A 25211-nucleotide genomic window follows, 5' to 3' on the forward strand; every position below is an offset into this window, starting at 1 on the left:
GACATTAAAATTCGTGCTATTACATAGGCACTCTCATCCTTCAAAACCAAACTGCTCACCTGTCCCCTGGCAAATTCCCTCTGTGCAAATGCAAGCTTGTGAGATGATTTATTATCTAACAGGTAACGGGGGGCAAAGATGACCATGCAGGTGTCAATATATCGACCTCGGCCTTTCTTGACATCAATACCTACAAATAACAAGAACCACTTTTATAAATTAACCATGAAGAGAGAAAACTCTTGGTCTAACAAAAATAAATAACCTTCACAGTTACTTAGTTTCTCTGAGAAAATAACTCTCTCACCCAGACAGGATATTGAACCTTCTAGGAATGTAATGAAAATAGCAATTGTACTCAAAGTATTATTACTCCTTATTCCCATTTAGGCCTTAAAAAGGTTCAGAGGCAGTATCAATACCCCCTTAATTCCTAGTTTCTTCACACGTGTGTACCATTTCACAGTGTGTCTAGTCACACATACCTTAGGTTTCCATTTATGAAGCTGAATACTTACAACAGTTTCACATGATACTTTTTTGCTTACACCTAGGATACAAAATTTCCTTCTAGAGAACCTACCACTTTTACAGGATATAGTGGAAATTTCAGATTACTTAGTCGGATTCTGTAATGTTCTAAACTCCACTGACTCTTGTCTAGTATTTTATTTTAGCCCACTGCCAAAGAATCCAGCTCAAACATAATGCTAAGTATTAGAGAACTTATTCATGGCCAGGCGTGGTGGCTCACACCTGTAATCCCAGCACTGTGGGAGGCCGAGACGGGTGGATCATTTGAGGTTAGGAGTTAGAGACCAGCCTGACCGACATGGTGAAACCCCGTCTCTACTAAAAATACAAAAATTAGCCGGGCGTGGTGGCGGGCGCCTGTAATCTCAGCTACTTGGGAGGCTGAGGCAAGAGAATTGCTTGGACTCAGGAGGCAAAGGTTGCAATGAGCCAAGATCACACCATTACACTCTAGTCTGGGTGACAGTGCGAGACTCTGTCTCAAAAAAATAAATAAATAAAAGAATTTATTCATTTATAAAATAACCGTTTTCAGCGCCTACTATGTACCAGGAAAAAATAAGAAAACAGTCCAAAGGAAATCTCAAGACGGCTGGTTCCAAATAAAGAAAAGCACTGAACTATCCTAACAACTCTGATGACACTTTTTAAAAATAAAAAATTCAGTGGGATGAATTATTCACTCACTCATTCAGACAACAAATATAGCAATGACATTCAAGGTACTGGGCTGAGCTCTGGTCACCCATTGATAAAAATATTTATCATAGAAATAAAAATAACAACAACAATAATAATAATTACTGATCTCTTAATACTTGCTAGGCCCTCTACCAAAGGCTTTATATTGAATCCTCATAACAACCTTCTAAGTTAGATATTTTAATTATTTCCATTTTACAGATGAGGAAACAAAGGCATGGAAAGCTAAGTAACTGACTCGATGTCACACAGCTAGTATGTGCCATAGCTGGGATTCAAGTCCAGGCGGTCAGCCTCCGGAGCAGCACCCTCATCAGGCTTGCTTGTATTGTGATGGGACATGTACAAGGAGTCCACTCCACTCAGCAGTCATCAAGAATCAAGAGAACCATTAAAACAGAAAACCCCACCTTAGGATTTGACAACCAGGTGTCACAGATTTCTCAACATAATCCCAATTATAAATAATCCAATCTGTTAGTGCTGTAATTCACTTAAACTGGCTTGAAAATTCTGATGTTCCTTTAACATAAGCCTTGAAAATACCTGAAAGACTAAGAAAAGTCACACACAAAAATCTCTCTAAAACTCTGTATCTAAGAAACGCTATGTAATACTGGCATATGGCGCTATACCCTATCACTTCTTTCTGTGACATACACAGAAGCTTTCATTGTCAGAAATCAACAGTATCATAGTCAGGTGATATCTAATAGAAAGCCTAATTACAAAAGATGTGTCTAACTTAATATTACAGAAAGAGTCTAGGGTACTCTGGAAGAAAACAGACACTCAATTTTTGGAAACAGGTGGGCTTCTTTCCCCCTTCACATCTTTTTTTTTTTTTTTTTTTTTTTTTGAGACGGAGTCTCGCTCTGTCGCCTAGGCTGGAGTGCAGTGGCCGGATCTCAGCTCACCCCCTTCACATCTTATATTGCCCTGGGAAACCCCTGATAAATCAATAAGCTGATAAGATCAACAGGCACAAAATTGTTCTTTTTGGAGATCCCTGTGAGGCTACCTGGCAAGGCTGTCCCTGGTTTTTCAGTTTGGACTACGCTTTACACTTTCCTGATAGGGAGCTAGTTATCTACCCTATTCTTCAAAATATTCAAGCAGGAGATTCCACAAATTCCCTAGTGGGAAGACATGGCAAAAGTTCATGACCCTCAAGAATTATAAAGTCCTATCTTAGGCCACTCCTTCTATCTCTTCCCTAGGTGGATCAACAAAACTTAAACCACAGTCTTAGCCCTCAAAACATATGCCATGAGCCTTAGTGAATGCTCCTAGCAAAACAACGTCTATGGGCAATCACTGCGTATGTCTGATCAGTCTGCTCAACTGGCCTCTGCAAGAATTCTGTGGTTCTCAGTGCCAGCTGCTTTAAAAGGAACAAGCTCCTCCCACCCCAATTTGTCCCAACTACAGCTTCCAGCCAACCTGTGGTAGCTTGCTTTGCAAAATACATCAAGGGCAAAATACCCCAGCAGAAAGCCAAACTCAGCATGAAGCAGCCTTTGCCTATTCAAGGGGTGGAGCAAACAAAAGTGAGAAGAAGTTAAGATAACTATCTTGTGCTGCAAGATCAAATAAAGTTTATTTCTTTTAAAAATCTTAACGTCAACTTTAAGAAGACAGTTCACGTGTCAAGGGAGAATGAATATAAACCTATGATTAAAAACCCAAAAAGGAAACTATACTTGGAAGATTATTTTATTAATAAATCCTTAGACATCTAAACATATCCTTGACTCTCCATGGGACTCAGGATAAATATGTAAATGATATCACATCAGTTTTTCCTTGCTCTTGGAAGGAACTCTGACTATGTGCATACTGTCCAATATGGTGCCAATAGCCGTATGTGACTATTTAAACCTAAATTCATTAAAATTAAATAAAAAGAAAAATTCAATTCCTCAGCCATACTTGCCTTATTTCTCTCCAGTGCTCAGCAGCCGCATGTGGCTAGTGGCTACTACTAGGTAGCGCAAAATAGAACATTGCCATCATCACCGGAAGTTCTACAGGACCATGCAGTCGTAGATGGTGTTGCAATGTTCAAAACCAAACATTGCTCTGAGATGTTGGGAAATTATATACTGAAAGGATACATTGCTACAATTTTCACCCTGATTCATATTTCAATCAAATTATCTTAACTCTTTAGAGAATCTTTTGAGTGTTCTCAAGTGGCTCTGAGGCATATGGGTACAGTATCCTCTCCTCCCCTTTCCACCCTTCCCATCTCCATAAGCAAAGTTAGTCGGGAGATTGCTGTAATTACTACAACCACCAAGTGCATTTAATTTGTATGCCCCAATCCTAATTCTACTTTTGACCCAGACTTCCCCTTTGCATCTAGGCAGGTCACTTAACCTCTCTCCTTCAGTTTCAAGGAGAACAATGCTTCCTACCCTCTTAGGGCTTGCAAATTTTAATGAATGCGTGGGAATACTTGGAGGATGAAAGGCATGCTAAGTGTTCCTATTATTCCCCTGAAAAACAAGGATTCAAGCCAAACTGATACTTTCCTGACACAGGTGAGTCTGAAATTAAACAGAGCTACAGACCTCAAAAGGGCAGTGTTTAGGTGGCTCCTCAGATCCCTAGGAGAACAGATCTGTGTTGATATCAGTGTAGCATTCAGAGAACAGATACCTGACCCAATGCCAAATGAGAAAATCAGCACTTGTAATCAGGCCAAAATGCATGGCCAACTCATTCCTCCAGGCCTGAGGTCATCAGCCAACAGTTCTGATTCTCCCACTGCCCCAAAAGTAACCCACCAATGTTATAGATCAGCCCTGGGCGGTTTCCTTGCTGGATGACTTTCAAAGCTCGGACACCACTACCACCATCCAGGGAGAAGCCCTGACACCAGCCCGGCATGCCTTCTGGATGAATTCCCCTTCCGATTCTCATCGTGCAGCTGTGGGGCAGAAAAGCAAAGATGTAGATATTTATCCACGAGAAAGTCTTATCTGGCTGTTCTAACTGGGAAACATTAATATAGTTATCACCCAAATTCCATCTCTCCTACTGACTCTCTTCCTCACTCTCATGTGATTCCCTAGCACAGTGAGAAAATTCATCAGTGGTTAAAGCTGGATCTTAGAGGCAGCCACAGCGGAACAGTGTGTGAAACTTACTGACATCTACAACTAAGTGCTCTAGGAGAAAACATTAGGATTCTATGAGTATAACACATGAGGAAAAGGGTACAATTTCTAATATTACCCTAAAAATCAAGTATTCAAGTCAAACTAATCCTTTCCTGACTCTGCTGTTTCAAGGGTCCATTTTAAAAAGCACAAGAAGCATATGTACAGAAGATGCAGGTATGATGCATTACTTATAAAGGCTAATACTTTTTTTTTTTTTTTTGAGATGGAATCTTGCTCTGTCGCCCAGGCTAGAGTGCAATGGCACAGTCTAGGCTCACTGCAACCTCTGCCTCCCGGGTTCAGGTGATTCTCCTGCCTCAGCCTCCCGAGTAGCTGGGACTACAGGCGTGTGCCACCACACCCGGCTAATTTTTGTATTTTTAGCAGAGACGGGGTTTCACCCTGTTGGCCAAGCTGGTCTCAAACCCCTGACCTCGGGATGTGCCCAACTCGGTCTCCCAAAGTGCCGGGATTACAGGCATGAGCCACCGCACCCAGCCAGACTGATACTATTAGAATAGCAAAACATTGTTTAGTTGGTCAGTGTCCTGTCACAGATTTTGTCAACATAATTCCTGAATGTGTGTTCCCGCTCTACCACTAACAAGGATGTAAACTTGGGCAGGCAGCACTCTCTCTGAGCCTGTTTCCTCATCTTAAAATATAACAATATTTCCTGCCCTGCCTACACCCTTGCGATGGTGGAAAGAATCCAATGAGATGGTCTATGTGAAAATGGCTTTGGGAGCTGTGGAATTCATAGATAAAACACACTGTGTGACACATGTCAAGTCCTAAATCTAAAACTGTCCAAATCATTTCAAGAAAAGAATGAGACTGGGCTTGCCGCACATGCCAAGAGGCTAGCTGCATCCCCTACAATATCCAGAACTCTCATCAATCCTCTTTCCTTGCCTCAAACACTAATCTACACTCCAACCTTCCCTTGTAAACACATCAGTACTCACTGAAGTGTGGTACTTCAGAAGACTTTCTGTTAAGCTGTCAGCATAATTCTACCGATAACACGGTATGGCATTTTAGCACTATTGGATACACCCATTTATCTTTGATTAGAGCTCTATTAAAAGACTCTTGTAAAAAGCAAAATGTCAAAACCAAGAACAAAAGTGAATTAATGCTCCTACCATACATTAAAAGCACATGTCATTTAATCTTCACAGTTGTTTTTGTCCCTGCTTTTAAACATGCAATGAGTGCTTTGAGACCATAAAATGGCACGTTTTACTTCAAGGGTAAAAGGGATGAATTTCCAAATGTGATACAAATCCTGGATTGGATTAATGAGGCCGATGGCTTTACCAAACAACCAGTCTATGTCCATTCTGATGCCAGCTCCTGTGCCTGTGCTAAAGTTTACAGGGAAGAAAAACTGCAGGGAAGAGAAGAACACGCGGCTTTCTCTTCGTTGGCAGAGTTATGAATAGGAAAACTACTTCAATGCATGTAAAATAAAACTAGCTTTCATTATAAACCAACCAAATGGTTTATTTTCCGTATCAAATAACATAGAAATTAGATCCCCAAAAATCCCATTAGGTCATGGTTCTATTCCCCTGCCAAGTCAGGATTGTTATCTACAGTATATTTCTACTTACACGGATATATTATAGCCTTTACTAATTTCTTCCCTTCCCTAGGAGCTTATTTCCCCTTCCCATAAATAACTGTACTCACAGGTTTGGCTGCTCTTTGTCAGCATAGCAGAATAAGAGAGGACTCAGGCTCCGGGCCAGCTCATGCTCCTCAAACTGGCCTGCAGCATCTGTCTTGGCATTGTCCTGTCTGAAGATCAGTGGCAACCCTTTAGGAAGGAGAGAAAAGTTTACAGCAATACCACCCAGTCTATCTGAAAGAGATGCAAATGGTGAACCAACAAAATCATCAAGGGGGAAAAGAGTGAAAACTGAATCGATTTAGTGGGCTCAGTTCCTTGCCTAAAAGGACAGTTTTGAGCATGATTAAGCATTTATGATGGAAGCAGGAATGTTTCAGCAGCTCAGACTGTTGAAGTAATCTATTTGCATTGGCTCCATTTAGTTAGCTAAGCAAATAAATCTGAATTCCCATGACTAACGCCAAAGACCTACTCGAGCAGTCCCTGTATGTACCTGTTTTGTTAATCAGCCAATATGGAGCAGAAATGAAGATCTTTAAGGATCCTTCTGCTCGACACACAATCCGGATGGTGAGGTTCAGCTGCCGACGGTTGATGTCATAGAGTCGCATTCTCACCATATAGTTTTGGGTTCCAGGTGGAATGAGCAATTCTTTACAGAGGGGGAAATTCTCCAGTGACACCCCTAAAGAAGATACAAACTATTAACTTTCAGAGTTCTCACTGTAGTTTGTCAAAATAGCTCACAGCCAAAGTAAACTGGATTCCTTTTGGAAAAACCAATAACTAAGTATCTAACTGGTAAAAATCTTCATCAGAGTGGCTCTTTCCCTCTAGCTAGGGGAAGAATCAATATAAGCAAACCAGATGGCCTGGAAGTCACACTAGGGAGCCTAAATTGCATAATCATAAGGGTTCGAATATCAAAAAACTATCAATAATAGTTATGATTCTTAGGAGTTTGCTATACTTCAGGCCCTGTGCTAGGTGCCTGAAACATAATAACCCAAGTGCAGGGTAAGAGGCACAGTTCTGCAGCCAAACTGCCTGGCTTCCAAACTCCAGTCTGTCCTTAGTACCTTCGTGATGTGGAACAAGTTATTTGAACTCTCTGGGACCCATGTGCAAAATGTAGATACTCGTTATGAAAAGTGATAAGCTGTGGAATGCAGAACGCTGAGGAGAAGCAGTGCTGGGTGTGTACGTGGTGATGGGATGAGAAGACATTTCTATTTTGTACAGGGGCTCAATAAATATTTGGAGAAATATATTAGAAAACCTCTTATATGTCAAAGACCTATTTTATTTAGAATGAATAGTATTGCACTACTTTTCTAAATTAAGTTCAAGGGTTATATAGTAATTGCAATGTAATCTTGTCACTGTGGGACAGACACATTGCTAAAGTTGAATGAGTTTCAGGTCCTGAGTCAGTAAATGGAGATAACATGAAACAATACAGGAAAAGCACTTACAAAACTATAAAATCATAAATATCTAAGTTATTATTACTTCAACCTGTTGTATGGTAGTCTTAAAAGGAATACATTTTTGGCCGGGCGCGGTGGCTCAAGCCTGTAATCCCAGCACTTTGGGAGGCCGAGACAGGCGGATCATGAGGTCAGGAGATCAAGACCATCCTGGCTAACACGGTGAAACCCCGTCTCTACTAAAAAATACAAAAAACTAGCCGGGTGAGGTGGCAGGTGCCTGTAGTCCCAGCTACACAGGAGGCTGAGGCAGGAGAATGGCGTAAACCCGGTAGGCAGAGCTTGCAGTGAGCTGAGATCCGGCCACTGCACTCCAGCCCGGGTGACAGAGTGAGACTCCGTCTCAAAAAAAAAAAAAAAAAAAAAAAAAAAAGGAATACATTTTCTGCCCAAATTCCAAAAGTACCTCTTTGCTTTGCAAAAAAAATTTTTTTGGCCGGGTGCAGTGGCTCACGCCTGTAATCCCAGCACTCTGGGAGGCTGAGGCAGGTGGATCACCTGAGGTTAGGAGTTTGAGACTAGCCTGGCCAACATGGTGAAACTTCGTTTCTACTAAAAATACAAAAATTAGCTGGGCGTGGTGCCAGGCACCTGTAGTCCCAGCTACATAGAAGGCTGAGAGGCAGGAGAATTGCTTGAACCTGGGAGGCAGAGGTTGCAGTGAGCTAAGATCACTCCATTGCACTCCAGCCTGGGTGACAGAGTAAGACTCCATCTCAAAAAAAAAAAAATTAAATTTTTAATCGACACATAATAATTGTACACATTTTGGGGGTACAGTGAGATGTCTCAACACATATATACATTGTGAAATGATCAAATCAGGGTATTTAGCATTTTCATCATTTCAAACATTCATCATTTCTTTGCAGTAAGAACACTAAAAATCCTGTCTTCTAGCTATTATGATATATACCATACAATATTGTTAACTATAATCACCATTCCTCCTTGTTTCAAGTGTTGCAAATATGATAATTCTCTACTTTAACTTCATTCACCCTGTTAAAGCAAACGAAATATGGCCTGAGGACTCTGTACTTCTATATGAGTCTTTGTGGATGAACTGCAACCTAACTTAATAGGTAGACAAGATTGAAGACCTGATTTAGGACTATGCATCTGTAACAATAGCTGAGTCTTGGCCAATCACTTCAACCCACTCATACACTGCTGAGTGTTCCAACTGTGTTCAAATAAGGCAAAAGCCAACCTGCAACCAATCCACCTGTTTCTGTACCTCACCTCTGATTTCTGTACGTCACTTCCTTTTTGGTCTATAAATTTGTTCTGACCACGAGGCATCCCTGGAGTCTCTGAATCTGCTGTGATTCTGGGGGCTGCCCAATTTGCAAATCGTTCATTGCTCAATTAAATTCATTTAAATTTAATTGGGCTGAAGTCTTCCTTTTAACAACCCTTACAACTGAAAATTACTTGATACATTCCAAACCACCATTTCTTCACCAGTAAAATGAGGCAAATAACTATTTCTATAAGGATTACATGAGACTACACGTGTGAAAAAGCCCAGGTATGCCTGGAATAGAGTGAGTGCTCAGCAAACGTTTATCCTTTCAATTAAAAGAGAAGAGGCATAAGATTTTGCTTGGGAAAAGCATAGTTTAAAAAGATGAAATGGCTTCCTACAATCATACATCATGTCAGCAATGTAAGAAAAAAGGCTCTGTTGCGGGCCTCCTCTGTAAACCTTTTGGTTGGTTAAGTTTTTTTTCTTATCATTTTCTATAAGGTTTTTATTTTTTAGAGATGGGGGCTTACTATGTTGCTCAGGCTGGTGGGCAGTAGCGTGACCATAGCTCACTGAAGCCTTGAACTCGTAGACTCAATCTTCCCGCCTCAGCCTCCTGAGAAGCTGGGACTACAGTCATGTACTTCCGCCGCCACCAGCTAAAGGTTATTTTTTTTTTTAACTGCACTAATTCCTTTGAACTGGCTTATTGAGCTATTTTATGTGCCCCAATTTTTCCAAGATGCTTACTAAATAAATAATCACAAAATACTCCCTGATATTCTCACAGGATTATGACAAACGATCATCTGACTACATTCTTACCCAGTTCAATGTTCTGGGATGTATCAGCTGTGTGGAGAGCTGCCTCCTTCCCAGGTTTCAGCGTCCCATTAATTGGCATTCCTTTAACATAAAAATCAAGTTCGCAGGGTAGCAAGTTGCAGATTACCACAGTTGGCAGGAGATATATGGTATGCCCAGGCTGTCTGAAAATCTGTTTTGCACTGTCAGAAAATATGTTTGAGGGCATATAATCTGGATAATTCTCTTTCTTTATAGCCACACAAAACCTATGAAGATAAAATGTAAAAATCATCAGACTGAATGAAGAACTTAAAATTTTTCCCCTTAGCTAAGTATGCAAAATAACATTAAGACGGTTCAATGCGTAAAATTATTTGCAGTTTTTAATCCAAATACATTTACTAAGATATAATTATTTATGCACAACAGTATGTATAGATTTTAAATGTTCACTTTGATGAGCTCTGACAATTATACACACCTCTATAAACACCATCCAAAATAAATTATAGGATATTTCCCTCACCCCGGAAAGTTCCCTCATGTCCTCTTCCAATCAATATTCTCCTCCATCATTCAGGCAACCACTTTCTAACATTTATAATTACGGATTAGTTGTGTCTGTTCTGGAACTGCATGCATATAAGTGGAATCATGCAGTATGTACTACTCTTTATGCCTGGCTTTTTTTTTCTTTAAGATGGAATCTTACTCTGTCGCCCAGGTTGGAGTGCAGTGGTGTGATCTTGGCTCACTGCAAGCTTCGCCTCCTGGGTTCACACCATTCTCCTGCTTCAGCCTCCCGAGTAGCTGGGACTACAGGTGCCCGCCACCACGCCCAGTTAATTTTTTGCATTTTTAGTACAGACGGGGTTTCACGTGTTAGCCAGGATGGTCTCAATCTCCTGACCTCGTGATCCACCTGCCTCGGCCTCCCAAAGCGCTGGGATTACAGGAATGAGCCACCGTACCCGGCCTATGTCTGGCTTTTAAAACTTAAAGTCTCAACAAGATTCAGCCATGTTGTTCTATATATCCTATTTGATAATTTTTCATTTCCTAGTAGTATGCCATGGTATGAATAAATCGCTGTTAATTTATTCATTATCCTCTTGATAGCCAATTGGTTTTTTCCAGTTTAGGGTTAAATGAACATTCTTGTACAAGTATTGTTTTGGACATATATCTTCATTTCTTTTAGGTAAATACTCCAGAGTGGACTTGTTGGGTCCTTAACTTTTTTTTTTTTTTTTGAGACTGAGTTTCACTCTTGTTGCCCAGGCTGGAGTGCAATGGCGCTATCTTGGCTCACTGCAACCTCTGCCTCCTTGGTTCAAACCATTCTCCTGCCTCAGCCTCCTGAGTAGCTGGGATTACAGACGTGCACCACCATGTCTGGCTAATTTGTTGTATTTTTAGTACAGACAGGGTTTCACCGTGTTGGTCAGGCTGGTCTTGAACTCCTAACTTCAGGTGATCCCCCTGCCTTGGCCTCCCAAAGTGCTGGGATTACAGGTGTGAGCCACTGTGCCCGGTCAGTACTTAATTTTTATAAGAAATTGCCACACATTTCTCCAAAGTAGTTGTACCATTTTACGTTCCTACTAGCTACTTGCAGTAGGAACTTAGTAGCTAGTAGGAACTAGAGTTCAATGGCTCCACGTCTTTGTCAACATTTGGCGCTGTCATTCTTTTTTATTTCAGCCATTTCAATGAGAGTAAAACATTACCCACCGTGTGCGTTTCCCTAGTGAATAATCACACTGAGCGTCTTTTCGTTTGTCTATTGGCTGGATATTTTCTTCTGTAAGTTGTCAGTTCAAGTCTTTCGTCTATTCTTTTTATTATCTTTTTATTGTTGATCTGCAGGAAGTTCTTCATATACTCTATGTGAAAATCCTTTGTCAGATACAGGTATTTTTCCAATTCTGTGGCTTGTCTACTCCTTTTCTATTATTCTGAGACAGAGTGTTGCCCAAGCTGGAGTGCAGTGGCATGATCTCAGCTCACTGTAACCTCTGCCTCCTGGATTCAAGTGATTCTCCTGCCTCAGCCTCCGGAGTAACTGAGATTACAGGCGTGCAACACCATGTCTGGCTAATTTGTTCTATTTTTACTAGAGACGGGGTTTCACCATATTGGTCAGGCTGGTCTCAAACTCCTGACCTCAAGTGAGTTGCCCACCTTGGCCTCCCATAGTGCTGGGATTGCAAGCGTGAGCCACTGCATCTGACTCTCTTTCAGTCTCTTAATATGATGAGTCACATTTACTGATTTTCAAATATTAAGCTAATCTTAAATTTCTGGGATAAACCACTTGCTGAATTGCATTTGATAATATTTTGATAAAGGGCTTGGCACAGTGGCTCATGCCTGTAATCCCAGCACTTTGGGAGGCCAAAGTGGGCAGATTGCTTGAGGCCAGGAGTTCAAGACCAGCCTGGCCAACATGGTGAAACCCCATCTCTACTAAAAATACAAAAATTAGCTGGTTGCAGTGGCGGGTGCCTGTAATCCCAGCTACTCAGGAGGCTAAGGCAGGAGAATCACTTGAACCCGGGAGGCAGAGGCTGCAGTGAGCCAAGATCACACCACTGCACTGCAGCGTGGGCAACATAGCAAGACTCTGTCTCAATTGAAAAAAAGAAAAATTTGGCTGGGCGCTGTGGCTCACGCCTGTAATCCCAGCACTTTGGGAGGCCAAGGTGGGTGGATCACCTGAGGTCAGGAGTTTGAGACCAGCCTGGCCAACTAGTGAAACCTCATCTCTACTAAAAATACAAAAATTAGCTGGGTATGGTGGCAGGCACTACTCCCCAGCTACTTGGGAGGCTGAGGCAGGAGAATCAGTTGATCCCAGGAGGCGGAGGTTGCAGTGAGCCAAGATTGCACCCTTGTACTCCAGCCTGGGTGACAAGAGTAAAACTCCATCTCAAAAACAACAACAACAAAAATTTTTTAATGATGGTATTTGCATCTCTTCATGGGAAACACTGGCTCATAGTTTTTACATAGTAGCTATATCAGGTTTTGGTATTAGGGATATGTTGGCCTCATAAAATGAGTTAGGAATTGTTCTTTCCTCTTCTATTTTCTGAAAAATCTTGTGTAAAGTGTTATTATTTCTTCTTTAAACGTCTGGTAGAATTCACTAGTAACATTATACGGGCCTATAGTGTTCTTTGTGGACAAAGCCTTTTCTAACACTTAAAGTTCTTTTAATTTAGATACTGGGCTATTTGGATTTTCTATTTCTTCTTTATGTCAGTGTTGATAACTTGTGTTTTTCAAGAAAGGTGTCACTTACATGTGGAATGTATTGGCATAAAATTGTTCTTACCTCCTTTTCATCCTTTTTATTTCTATAGGATCTGTAATAGTGCCTCATTTTTTTCATTCCTTATATTGGTAATTTCTATTTTCTGTCTTTTCTCCTTGACCAAGTCTTGCTAGGAGTTTGTCAAATTTATGTCAATTTTGACATTGTTGATTTTCTATTTTCTAATTCACTGATTTCCATCCATATTTTTATTTAATTGTTTCCTTTTCCTATTTCTTTGTTTTGAATTTGCTCTTCTTTAACTAACTTCTGAAGGCAGAAGATTAAATCAGCGATTTTATATACTCTTCATTTTCTTTTCTTTTTTAAATTAATTGAGACTTAACCAAAGGATCTTCCCCATTTTCTAATATGAGGATTTACAAACTATAACTTTCCTCCTCGGAATTGGTTTTGCTGCATTCCCCATATTTTAATATGTCTGCCTTTTACTATCATTCGATTCAAAATATTTTCTAATTTCCTTTGTGATTTCTCTTTTTTGACCCATGGATTATTTACAAATATATTGTTTAATGTCAAATATTTGGGATTAGGTATCTTATTGTTGTTTATTTCTAGTTTACTTCTATTGTGATCATGAAATACATTCTGTATGGTTTTAGTTCTTTAATATGTATTGATCTTTGCTTTATGGCCCAGCAGATGATCTCTCTTGATGAGTGTTCCACATATACTTGAAAAGAATGTATAATCTGGAGTTTCTGGATAAAGTATTATATAAATACTTTAGAACAAGCTCATTGATAACATTGTTCAAATCTTTTACATATTTATTGATTTTTTTGTTCTATAAATTACTGAAATGAAAGTGTTAAAATCACCAACTCCAGTTATGTATTTGATGTATTTCTTCCTTTAGTCTGTTAACAATTTGCAGATCTGGGTAAAGAGTATACTGAAATTCTTTACACTATTCTTGTATCTCTTCTCTAAGTTTAGACTAAATGAATGCCTGTCTTCAGTATAAAAGAAACTAAAGCTAATCCTCGTTAAATAAGTTTAAAGTCTAAATTTGTTAGGGTGTAACAATAGCAATCCAGTATGTTTTCCAACATTGGAATCTAGTAACACACTCCTGTATAACGGGAAAACAGGAGTTTAAACGGTTAGGCAATTTTGTCAAAGTTCTCAAGAAAGTCAGTATTAGGTACATAAACCTTCAAATTATTTTGAAATCTCTCGTTCAAAAAACTCCAAACCCCAGGATTCTGCTTTCCAATTTTAGAACGAGAACTCGTTATTTTCTGTTTGTTTTCCTTTCCGTCTCTAGCTATCCTCTCTTTATGCTGTTGTACAACACAAACTTCTAATCTTGTATGTGTAAATAGCGTGTGTGTTGGTTGTCTCTCCTATGTAATAAAGCCTCCCCAGACCCCACCAAGAGTTAGCACTTGAGTTCTCATGAACTCTAACTAAAAAACTCAAGGAATAAGAACTTTAGAGTTTAAATAAGGATAACTGAATCTCTAAGGGTCTTTAGAGAAAGAATGGTAATAAAGTCATTACAAAAGAAAAAAAAAAGGCAAAAGTGACATGCCACTGCAGTGGTGCTACATACCTGAAAAATCGGCTTTTTTCTGTGTCCATAGAGTGGCACTCTCGTTTACTGCTACTAATTTCTGCAGTCTTCACCACATTGGTCCAATGAATAGGAGCCTTACAGAAAAACACACCCAATCCTTTGGGCCGGGCCTGTAGCCGCCAAGAAGTGAGGTGTAAAGGCACAGCAAACGAATCCCCTGGCATGATAGCAGGAAGCACCACTGGCTCTGCCACAGAAATAAGGGTTAGCACTTTCAGGCAATGGTCCTCCACCCCAAAGACTGACCATCTCAGGACAAAAGAAGACAGACACCATCTATACTGACTGCTGGGGAAGATACACTGGGAAAAAAGAGACTTGACAATAGTCAAGGAATATTTATCAGCATTTACTATATTCTAGACAATCAAAACATACTGTCTGGAGCTGATGGGCTATCCAGTCTTAGTTCCATTGGTGTCTCAAGTCTGTTCCTCACAATGAGGGCTGACCGGACAGTGATCACTTTCCGCGCGCTGCCTTCCATAGTCACTGCAAAGACCACCCGCACTGGTGGGAGTGAAGAGAACTGTGAAAGAGAGATAAAGACAAAATAGTACGTATGAAAATAGTATGTTTCTGAAAAAACATACAAAATACAATAATATCGATCAGAATGTCTGCCTTAAAAGCATCTTATTATGACTATAGCTATTCAGTGAAATCAGTCATAAAACCCTAAAGGCATTCAGCTTTAAAGGGAGTAAACATCCTATAAACATATACTACTAAAAAAATTCTAAGAAGTTCTACAAAAACAGATAATCCACACCGATGTCATATCACAAAGTGTGTCACTAAGAAAAATCACTTCTAAGCCTCTAGAAACATTATTAAAAACCTTCACCTATTGCGATAATAACCTATCCAATTTTCCAAACTTCCTGTAATTTGGTAAGAAAGTATCTGCTGGAAATTATCCTCGATTTATAAAGCCCCTGAGTTCCTTATAAGGAAACTGAAAAAGGCTTGTTTTCTACTCTACTGGCAGGGAATTAAATAAAGAGCATCCAGTGCAATTAAAATTAGAAATAATGAGGTAGGACTTTGCAAAACATTAAATGATTTACTTTCTGTGTTATTTTCTTCCTAGATTAATATCCAAACAATGGGTTGGGTACTACCCAAATACCGAAAAACAGAAGAAAGTCTTCTGAGATTAACATTTGTCTTTGTAAAATCCAGAAAGTGTAAAAGAAAGAATTGCCTGTATCGGTGTGCCTTTCATAGGAACAAAAAATAACGTCTTTTTTTCTAAATGTCATAAAATATATTATTTAGGCCCATATACTATTTGCTGACATGCCTATATAAAAACCAATGTCTGTATTTTAAAGAACTTTAAAAATAATCACTCGTTCATAAAAAGAACACCAAGGTTCAGAAACTCAACATAATGAAGGGAAATTATTTATTTTTGGTCTTGGGTTACAGCCATTACGTTATTTTTCCATATGTTCATTCACACATTCAACACACATTTTGTGCTAATACCATGTGACAGGAAATTTTCTTAAAGTAGAAAAATCCCATGTTAAGTACACCAAAGAAAACATTTCTGAAAGTACTGCTCTTAGAATGAGTGTCCAGAACATATTAACAATGCTTTTTACTGGAGAAACAAACGGCATGACATTCAAGCTTTTCCTTCTGCCAACTTTCTTATTAAGACAAACAGCCAACCCAATAAACATTAAAATGAAGAGCCCCAGGTTTTGAACCAAGACTTCTAGGAAGTCCAAATGAAAAGGCAAACTACAATTTTCTAGAGTGTTTTTAGAGGGACACAATCTGAGGCATAAATCATCATCGAAGCTCAAGCTTCCAGTGACCCAACCCTAAAAAGGCCCCAATAGTCAAAGTCAGTAACAATTACTTGAAATCCTAGGCCGGGCACGGTGGCTCATGCCTGTGATCCCAGCACTTTGGGAGGCTGAGGCAGGCAGATCATGAAGTCAAGAGATCGAGACCATCCTGGCTAACATGATGAAACCCCGTCTCTACTAAAAATGCAACAAATTAGCCAGGCGTGGTGGCACGCACCTGTAGTCCCAGCTACTCAGGAGGCTGAGGCAAGACAATCGCTGGAACCCGGGAGGTGGAAGTTGCAGTGAGCCAAGATGGCGCCACTGCATTCCAGCCTGGGCAACAGAGCAAGGGCAACAGAGCAAGCCTCCGGAAGGCAGGAAGGCAGGAAGGAAGGCAGGAAGGAAGGCAGGAAGGAAGGCAGGAAGGAAGGCAGGAAGGAAGGCAGGAAGGAAGGAAGGAAGGAAGGAAGGAAGGAAGGAAGGAGAGAAAGAGAGAAGGAGAGAAAGAGAGAAAGAGAGAAAGAGAGAAAGAGAGAAAGAAAGAAATCCTGATGTTGTTTCAAACCCTGATATTGTTCAGGCCTACCTGAAATTTTATGTTTCAAAACCTACAATCATCAGGGAGGAGAAATTATAAATAAAAGCCTGGAATAAGTCTGTTAATGTCATCTCGTGATGATGTTTCAAAAGCCAAATAGGAAATAAATGCTACTTTTTCTTTCTTATTTACTTTCATGACCTTTGGACCCAAAACTATGAAACACACATGGCCATACCAGGGTTAATTTCCATTTTAACTTAGAATGAAAAGGAGACCTTGGACCAAACATGTGCCTTTTCTTCTCCTTCCCTGTAATAGTCTCACACATCACGCTAGGTGACAACATTTTCTTGCAACTTTTTGGAAAAGGAAGGTAATCATTAATAGAAAAGGGTAGAGATAAATTCCAATTGCATATATGTCATAAAGTCTCTCTGATCATTAAGAAATGTGTATCCACATGGTTCAGGTGCAGTGTACATATGCAGTAAACACAATGACAACAGGAAAATCGTACTTACATAAACCTGGGGATGTATAATATTTGTTCTGCTGCTTGGGCTGCCAATCTGAAAAAGATTTCAAAAGTTAGAGTCAGCACAGACTTAAGATAATTATCATCATTAAATTTAATGACAACATAATTTTCTTCAAAGTGGTGTTTGTAAATACTTTCAAGTAAAATATAGTCTACTATGAAGATAAAACATCTCCCTTAAAGATATGGACACAACAATATTCATTTTATAACCATTTAACGTATGCCAAATTTCTCCCCAACACATCAATGCAGTAGGAAAGGCACCTATGAGGGAACTGGTCCTTTCATTACCAGACATAAGCTTAGGCTGAAAAGTAATCCTGAAAAGGTTTTGTTTTTGTTTTTGTTTTTTTTTTTGGTCTAAGAAACTTGGGGCACAAGAGCAACAGTAAAAATGAACACTTATGCAACAGTGTTCTCTAAGAATATTTTTCATGAAGAAAGCTGTAATATCTCTGCAAATCTGCATTTCCACCTCACCACTGGCTACCCAAAAATAAGTGCAAGTATCCCATGAAGTATGAATGAGGATGGGGCAAGAGCACCATGGCAGCTCTGTCAGCCAGGATGTCAGCCTCCACCTGCATTTACAAGTCAGGGATGCTACCTGCATCATTTCCTGTCCCTCCAACCACTAGGACTACAGGCAGGGATGAAACTGGGGGAAGGGTGCATGAGAGCATGTGTGATCAGAAAGTAAACGACAGTGGATATCTCTCTTTGTGCCACAGAGAAAGATTTGGAGACACAGAGTAAAAGGATCAAGGTGCTGCATTATAAGAAATATTAAAAAGACAGTGTATATGGAAAGCCTAACAATATGTGATTGTTAGTAATTGCCGTCAGGTAAATTACTAGTAAATTGCCCGTCAGGCCAGCTAGCATGAAATAGATCTGCACAGGTGAGGAAATGTGTTACTGCTGATTTTAAATCTTGTTTTTCTACTGAAACTAACCATCGCCAGGCGTATCTACATACTGATTGCCAATGCCTATGACTGACCCAGTCAGTCCTAGAATTAGGGGAAAGAACGAACAAGAAAGTTTCATTAGAGTAAGCTTATTACAGGCTTAACCCTCTGACTTCCTGACAGTCACACACCGTAGAGGAAGATGAATTTTTATCTGGTGCTGCATATCGAAAAAAGGTCCCGACTTTGTCCACAGACACTGGGCTCACTTGCTCCCAGCCATTGACTCTCACTTGCAGTTGATGAATCCGGAGGTCATGGGTGTGTCTGTCGGGCAGAACAAAGAGATATGAAACACAACCTCCAGAAGGGATGAAAAGTAGAAGCAAAGACACGAATCTGATTTAGTATATAATGATGTAAAAACCCAGTCGGCTAAACCTTTTGCAGATTACCTAATGCAAGGGAAATCAGGAGCACAGTTTAACTGGGTTTTAAACACTTACAACACAAACTGCAAGATCTGTAAAGCTTGACTGAGTAAGAGTGGCATTTGTCCTCCATTGTACAAACCACGCAAATCCTGTACACAAGCCAAGGTCTTTCCCCCACCAACCGTCACCCCAACCTATATAATGATGTCACTGGGGTGGTAAAAAGGCAGTAGCGATTTAATCATATAACCATAATCTTGGAAATGCATAAAAAAATTATTCTTGGTTCCTTTGTTGAAATCCTTCTTCGCTCAGAACCACATGAGGTTGTTTGGCTCCAGCCCTGCGTGAGTACAGACAGGGCAGGAGAGGCACAGCACTCATTTCAGGGCTCCTGTGCTCGACTGAAACTGGAGCAGAAGGCAGTGGGCAGAACAGGAGGAACAGGAGGAAATTGCACATTTAATTCTATTTTAGATTTTGCCTAATTCAAGCCAGAAGTGAAATGGGGAACTGGATTTGAGGCTGACAGGAAGTGGGGAGGGAGGCATGGAGTGGGGTGCAGTGTGCCAAAAGGGGAAAAAGCCAGAAAAGGCATTTATTTTGAAGAATTCAAGCAGAATAGTGGCACTTGAAATGGATTACGAAACGTGGAAACAAAAACGGAAATGACAAAGAGGTCAAACCCTTTCTGATATGACAGAGGCTGGGCTTATCCAGAAATGTTCCCAACAGTTCTGTAGTTAGCTTCTCCAAGAACTGTGGGGACCAATAGGAAAATGCTCACTGCTCATAGCTGGAAACTAAAGTGGCTTCCAAGTACACATGTGCCCAGCATAGTGACTTTTTTTTTCCCCCTATAAAATCCCTGGAGCCCACACGTTCAGAACTCTTGCTTCTTGGGACCAATGTGTGCGGGTACCAAAGCCATGCAAAAGGAAACCTGCTTGACTCGTGAGCAAGTTTACATTCAGTCACTGAAAGCACCACAAAAAGCACATGATTACAGAAAGCTAAAGCCAATCCCTTCACTTTCAGCTCAGCTTGAAAACAAATATGAGGCTCAAATACTAAATCTTAACCTATTCAAATGCTGTCTTAACCTATTCATATCCACTGGATAGCCTGTGCACAGAAAAATATTTGTAAATAAATATTTACACTTTATTGGACAGTTTATGATCTCTCAGTAATCAGATAGAACCTTTTTTCCACACTCATTCCAGTTTTTAGTATGGGTACTTCAGGAATGCATCAGCTAGCAGTCTCCCCAGATCAGTTCTTTTTAGAATCAGAATTTGTCTTATCATTAGCTTTGAGTCCTGAAACTATCTGCTTGCTAAAAGCACTATGTGGCATACATGTACATTAAAATGGAAATCAACATGCTCTGAGAACCTTTTAAGAATACCACATCACCAATCCATCATGAAAATCAGGCCAAGATGCAATGAACTTGAGGGTTATGATATGTCTATGTTTCCACCAAATTATGTGAAACACACAGGTTATCACCTCATATGTCAAATAAATGGATAGTTAATGAAAAGACATATATTTCCAAGATGGCAGCAAAGTCTTTATTTTTTAAAAGGAGGCTGGGTACAGTGGCTCACGCCTATAATCCCAGCACTTTGGGAGGCTGAGGTGAGAGAACTGCTTGAGCCCAGGAGTTTGAGATCAGCCTGGGCAACACAGTGAGACCTCATTTCTATAAAAATAAAATAAAATAAAATAATAAAAGGAAACACTGATTTAAGAAATATCTTTTAAAAAGAAGACATTAAAATCATTAATAAGGGGCCAGGTGTGGTGGCTCACACCTGTAATTCCAGCACCTTGGGAGGCTGAGGTGCATCACTTGAGGTCAGGATTTCAAGACCAGCCTGGCCAACATGATGAAACCCCATCTCTACTAAAAATACAAACTTAGCCGGGTGTGGTGCAGTATCCCTGTAATTCCAGCTACTCAGGAGGCTCAGGTGGCAGAGTTGCTTGAACCAGGGAGGCAGAGGCCACAGCGAGCCGAGATCGTGCCACTGCACTCCAGCCTGGGCAACAGAGCAAGAAGACCCTGTCTCAAAAATAAATAAAATAAAATAATAAGGAAAGTGAAAAGGCAAAACACTAAGGACCCTCAGTTACATCCACTTTTTATTTTTTAAGGAAAAGAATAAACCATACTTACCTGTGTCTTAACTTTCCTCTTGCTTCAAATTCAAACGGTATCTCTTCGCCTGTGAGGACTTCTCGCCATTCACTAACATTGTGAGTATCATCGAGAAATGTTCCATTCCCTTCTGGAACCACCCCTGGACTCCCACTGTGAGACAGTGCAGCCCTGAAACCAAATCAGACAACATCAGCCTGTCCCTCTTTCTTCCCAGCTCCCTCTCACAGGAGCCCCGTGCAGAAGAGCAGAACCTTCTCACAACTCAATTCCCAGCAATAAAAGGCTGCATGACCCAGCTACAAAGAATGACCCTGAGGGTCGCTAACTATAGCTATCTTCGTGCTGAATCACAACTTATTTGAAATTTTAGAAATAGCTGAAAGCTGTCACTCTGTAGTCACTTACCTCAAGCAGTAGAATCTGGTACATGTGAATTAAGGCATGACTTTTTCAAGTGGCATTTAAGTGACTAGTTAGAATTAAACAGACCCACACTGTTAAAACAAAAAAGCTTCTCTTCTAGAGCAGTCTCATACTTGGGGGAGGTCAGAGAAATGTGATTTCAAATCAAATGGATTCTGTTACTCATGCCATGCACTTCATGACCTAGGCTGGAACGATCACCATGTACTTGGAAGGCTGAGCCAAGATCTAAACAGGCAGAAAGTTGTTAGAAAAGGTTCTCGCCTGGCTTAGGTAAAGTCTCCTTTGTTCTCCAAACTCCACCCAATTCCATCTGGGGTGAAATGCGTTTTAGGTATGAAAGAATTCTTTCGGGATAGAGGGGGAACGGGAATTTTTTCAAAGCAGTCTTGGAATAAAATGGCAAAACATTTGGTATAATAACCATACATTGCTTCTTTAAAACGGGAAAGAAGATAGAGATCGAGGAGAAAAGATGGAATGGCTTTTTCATCTTCCTACTCACATCCTTAATTTGCTTGGCTTTTAAACATAAGGTATACCAAAATCAAGACCATAATTAGACTCAGGACCTGCTTCTCTGACTATAGATTCTCTACAAAACCAGAACCTCCATCATAAATCTCAGCAAGACGGCAAGTTATTCATTCAAATATCATCCCAAGAGCCTCAAGAGGGGGCCCACCTTGCTCTACTGGGCTGGCACAAGAAGGCTTTGGTGGCAGAGATCACTCGGGGTAATACAAACTGACTGCTTACCTGGTGGGTGTGGTGGTCAGGGTGGCAAACCACAAAGTGCATCCCGTGTGGTTCCTCAGAGCAAAGGGGACAAATGGCTGCCGGCGCTTGGGGGTTTTCACCTCTGCTGCGACAAACAGAAGAAGGCTATTAGCAGACGCCTCTGTCTGCATGGCAGAGACCCTCCCCCTACCTGGAGACAGTGCCCAAATTTGTCTCTTGTGCAAAGGCGCTGAAGGTGGAAGCAAGAAAGAAGGAACAGGACGAACGGAAGCTCCATGTATTTGCTGGCTGCTATGGGAGGATTTGTTCCCTGCCTGACTATTCCCAGCCGCCAATTCTTCTACAACTTTTACAGGCCTTATCTCTCAGAAGAAGACATCAGGACTTAACTCGGTGGGAATCACAAAAGAAAGAAAAATGGACCTCCCCATTACTCCCAAGAACTATATTCTAAGTGGGTAACCTAAAATGTAGCAAGACATATCATACGTACTTATTTAAACTTTGTCCAAAAAGCCTTTACCTTAAGGAAGCCTGTCTTTATATAAGTTACCCTACAGTAATAGTATGTATTTTGCAACAAAATAAAATAAAAACATTCTTTCCTATTCTTTTATACTAATAGTTGTTTTTGTCTCCCTGGAAAGTCAGAAGTATCCCATCTCAAAGCTTTTCAAACAAAATTGTTAGCCCACTTTTTAAACACAGATACCACTATCACCATCTATTATAAGGTGGGTACCATGGAAGCCATAAAAGGAACATAAAATATGGCTTCATTGCACAAAAAGCTTCTAATCAGGGAAAGTGTAAAGAAATAGCAATCAACACAAAACTGTAAGTAACCAAATTCTAGAGAGCGGTGACCTGACTACAAAGGTTGTAAGAAACCCAAAGCAGGTTTTCTGGTGCCCCAGCTGCTTTGGCAGACAGATCCCTCTGCAGGTACCACTGCCCATGGTATGTGGTTCCACGTGGAACACAGAGTACCGAAAGGAAGGGAAGCAGCTCCTCTAACCAAGGGCCTGTCTCCTACTCCACTGGCCACACAAATAGGGAGGCAGCAGCAGCAAACCGGTGTGAGAAAGCCGCCTGGTTGACGTGTTCACAACACTCGTATACAACCAACAAAAAAAAGGGAGATGTGGCTCAATCTTCTTATGTGTCTAGCATTAAAGTACGACGACAGCGTGAGAAAGACCGTAACCCACATGCTCTGCAGTTGGGAGAAAATGACATCTAGAGGAAGCTGAAAATGCTAACTGCAGAGAACACTGTAGCAAAACTGAATTCATCCTATAGGACATCTTCTGCCAACAAAATCGAGAAGACAAACTGCAACATGTCCTGCCTTCTGCATCCTCCAGACTGGGGCTGGGACTGTACCCTCACAGTTGGTAATCATCACTGCCTTTTAAAAAGCAATCACTTCCGTTTTTCCCTTATCTCTTTTAAAGTTTTGAGAGGTTAGTACTGTAAACAATGCAAACCAAGCAATTTTGGGTCAAGGCAAGTTCTATTTTGATAACGACGATGGTTCAGGGGAGTCTAAGATAGAGTAATCTGCTCAATAAATGAGCAGTCTCCAGTGTGTTCCCACAATTTTGTGGTCAGTCATTTAGAGATACCCCAAATACTTCTAAAGATAATCTCTACTAGGAATATGCCCATTTCTCACTCCAATGGCCTTACTTAGCTCCCAAAGTTTGCTTTAAAAAAAAATTAGTGCTCATCAAGTAGAAAATTAAGGAGTAGCTGTAAGGCTGCTGACAAGAGCAGAGGGGGAGTAAAAAATTTAAGAGCTGTCTGCAGGGTAAACGGTATTTACTGTGGCACTTTGAAAGGCACCTCCCTCTTCTATGAGTGCAATGAGAGAGCTGCTTTTATTACAGTAGATAAAGGGCCCCGGAGAAAAAGAAGCCAGATGTGCTTTCATATCCCACTGTGAGCCAGACTGTAAGTTTCCATTTGCAAATTAGATTTAAAAAGAACAGGTGGCAGATGGCTTTGATCAGTTTGTTATACAGAATAAAGTGCTGCGAATCCATACAAATATATTCACAAGTATACTGCTTTGGAGTTAAATAGCATGGGTAGGCACAATGCTTAGGTCTCCAAGCTTCTTGCATTGATTAGACATAACGGCACAGGCTTCAATAACCCATTTCTCTGAGGATAAAAATACACAGCATGCACACAAATCCGAACCCAACATCAGGCAACAAATCTGACATCTCCTGCACCAGGATCCAAATAAACTATGTACTTGCCTTTGGCACAGCACCAGAGACAAAAGTTCCCAAGTCCATCAAAGAGAACATTATTCCCTAGTGGCCTCAGAAAATCTGCCTCTAGTGACCAAACCCAATTTCTTCATGGGCTGAGAGAGAATCTAAAGCTACCCGAATCCAAGTACAGCTTCAAACAGCTCCAGCTAAGGAAATTTCTACCCCTTTGGACTTATTTCACACAGTAATTCTGCCATTATAAACAGTGTAGATTGTCATGCTATGAAAGCAGCTCAGTCCATCAGAAAGGACCTGGTTTGTAAATCCTAAGAAGCAGATTAAAGTACTAGGTTTGCTACTAGCTGATCAAGTGAATAAAGGCAAATCACCTAATGTCTCTGAACCTCACTGTCCTTATCAGCTAAATAGGAATAATGCTTGGCCAAGCCTGAAAGATTAAGTAGCATACAGAAAGCTTAGAAGCAGAAATACATGAATAAATTAAGATTCAGCTCTGGGCTTTCTTCGTGAGCCCTCCCTCAAACATCCATCCTGGTAAAATTGTCCAGAAAAAAAAAAAACCAGGGCAATGTACCCTGAGTATTAACATCCCTGTTCTATATTCCTGTGGCCTCTTTTTATTTAAAAAAATCGTGATGAACGATCTGGAATTTGCCATGTGCACACATAAATCATTCAGATTAAGCTGCACTCCCTAGAACAAAAAAATGAACATCTTGGGACCCCAATTCCTCAATGATTATGGTGTTTTCTACCATATTCACTTACCAGTGAATTTCTCAAGAAACTTTCAAGGGTCAGAGATAGAAATAAAGTTTTCTTTTTTACCCTCTAAACACAAAAATTGGCATCCAAAGAAATTAAGGTTTGC

General features: G+C 40.4%; 1 protein-coding gene across 2 annotated transcripts in view; it reads right to left on the reverse strand.

The window, feature by feature from the left end:
• VPS13D (vacuolar protein sorting 13 homolog D (S. cerevisiae)) overlaps window positions 1-25211 on the reverse strand; it is a 279483-nt gene that overhangs the window by 146046 nt on the left and 108226 nt on the right. For both annotated transcript variants that reach the window (XM_011996567.1, XM_011996566.1), the window contains 11 exons: window positions 22110-22215; window positions 20943-21095; window positions 18512-18647; window positions 17390-17437; window positions 14898-15048; window positions 14496-14706; window positions 9613-9860; window positions 6539-6730; window positions 6105-6231; window positions 4029-4171; window positions 60-190 (listed from right to left, as the gene is read on the reverse strand). In XM_011996567.1, coding sequence (XP_011851957.1) covers window positions 60-190; window positions 4029-4171; window positions 6105-6231; window positions 6539-6730; window positions 9613-9860; window positions 14496-14706; window positions 14898-15048; window positions 17390-17437; window positions 18512-18647; window positions 20943-21095; window positions 22110-22215 — 1646 coding nt within the window. The remainder of the gene's footprint in view (window positions 1-59; window positions 191-4028; window positions 4172-6104; window positions 6232-6538; window positions 6731-9612; window positions 9861-14495; window positions 14707-14897; window positions 15049-17389; window positions 17438-18511; window positions 18648-20942; window positions 21096-22109; window positions 22216-25211) is intronic.

This window comes from Mandrillus leucophaeus, unplaced genomic scaffold, assembly GCF_000951045.1.
Source record: "Mandrillus leucophaeus isolate KB7577 unplaced genomic scaffold, Mleu.le_1.0 Scaffold52, whole genome shotgun sequence".
NCBI classification, from domain to species: domain Eukaryota; kingdom Metazoa; phylum Chordata; class Mammalia; order Primates; family Cercopithecidae; genus Mandrillus; species Mandrillus leucophaeus.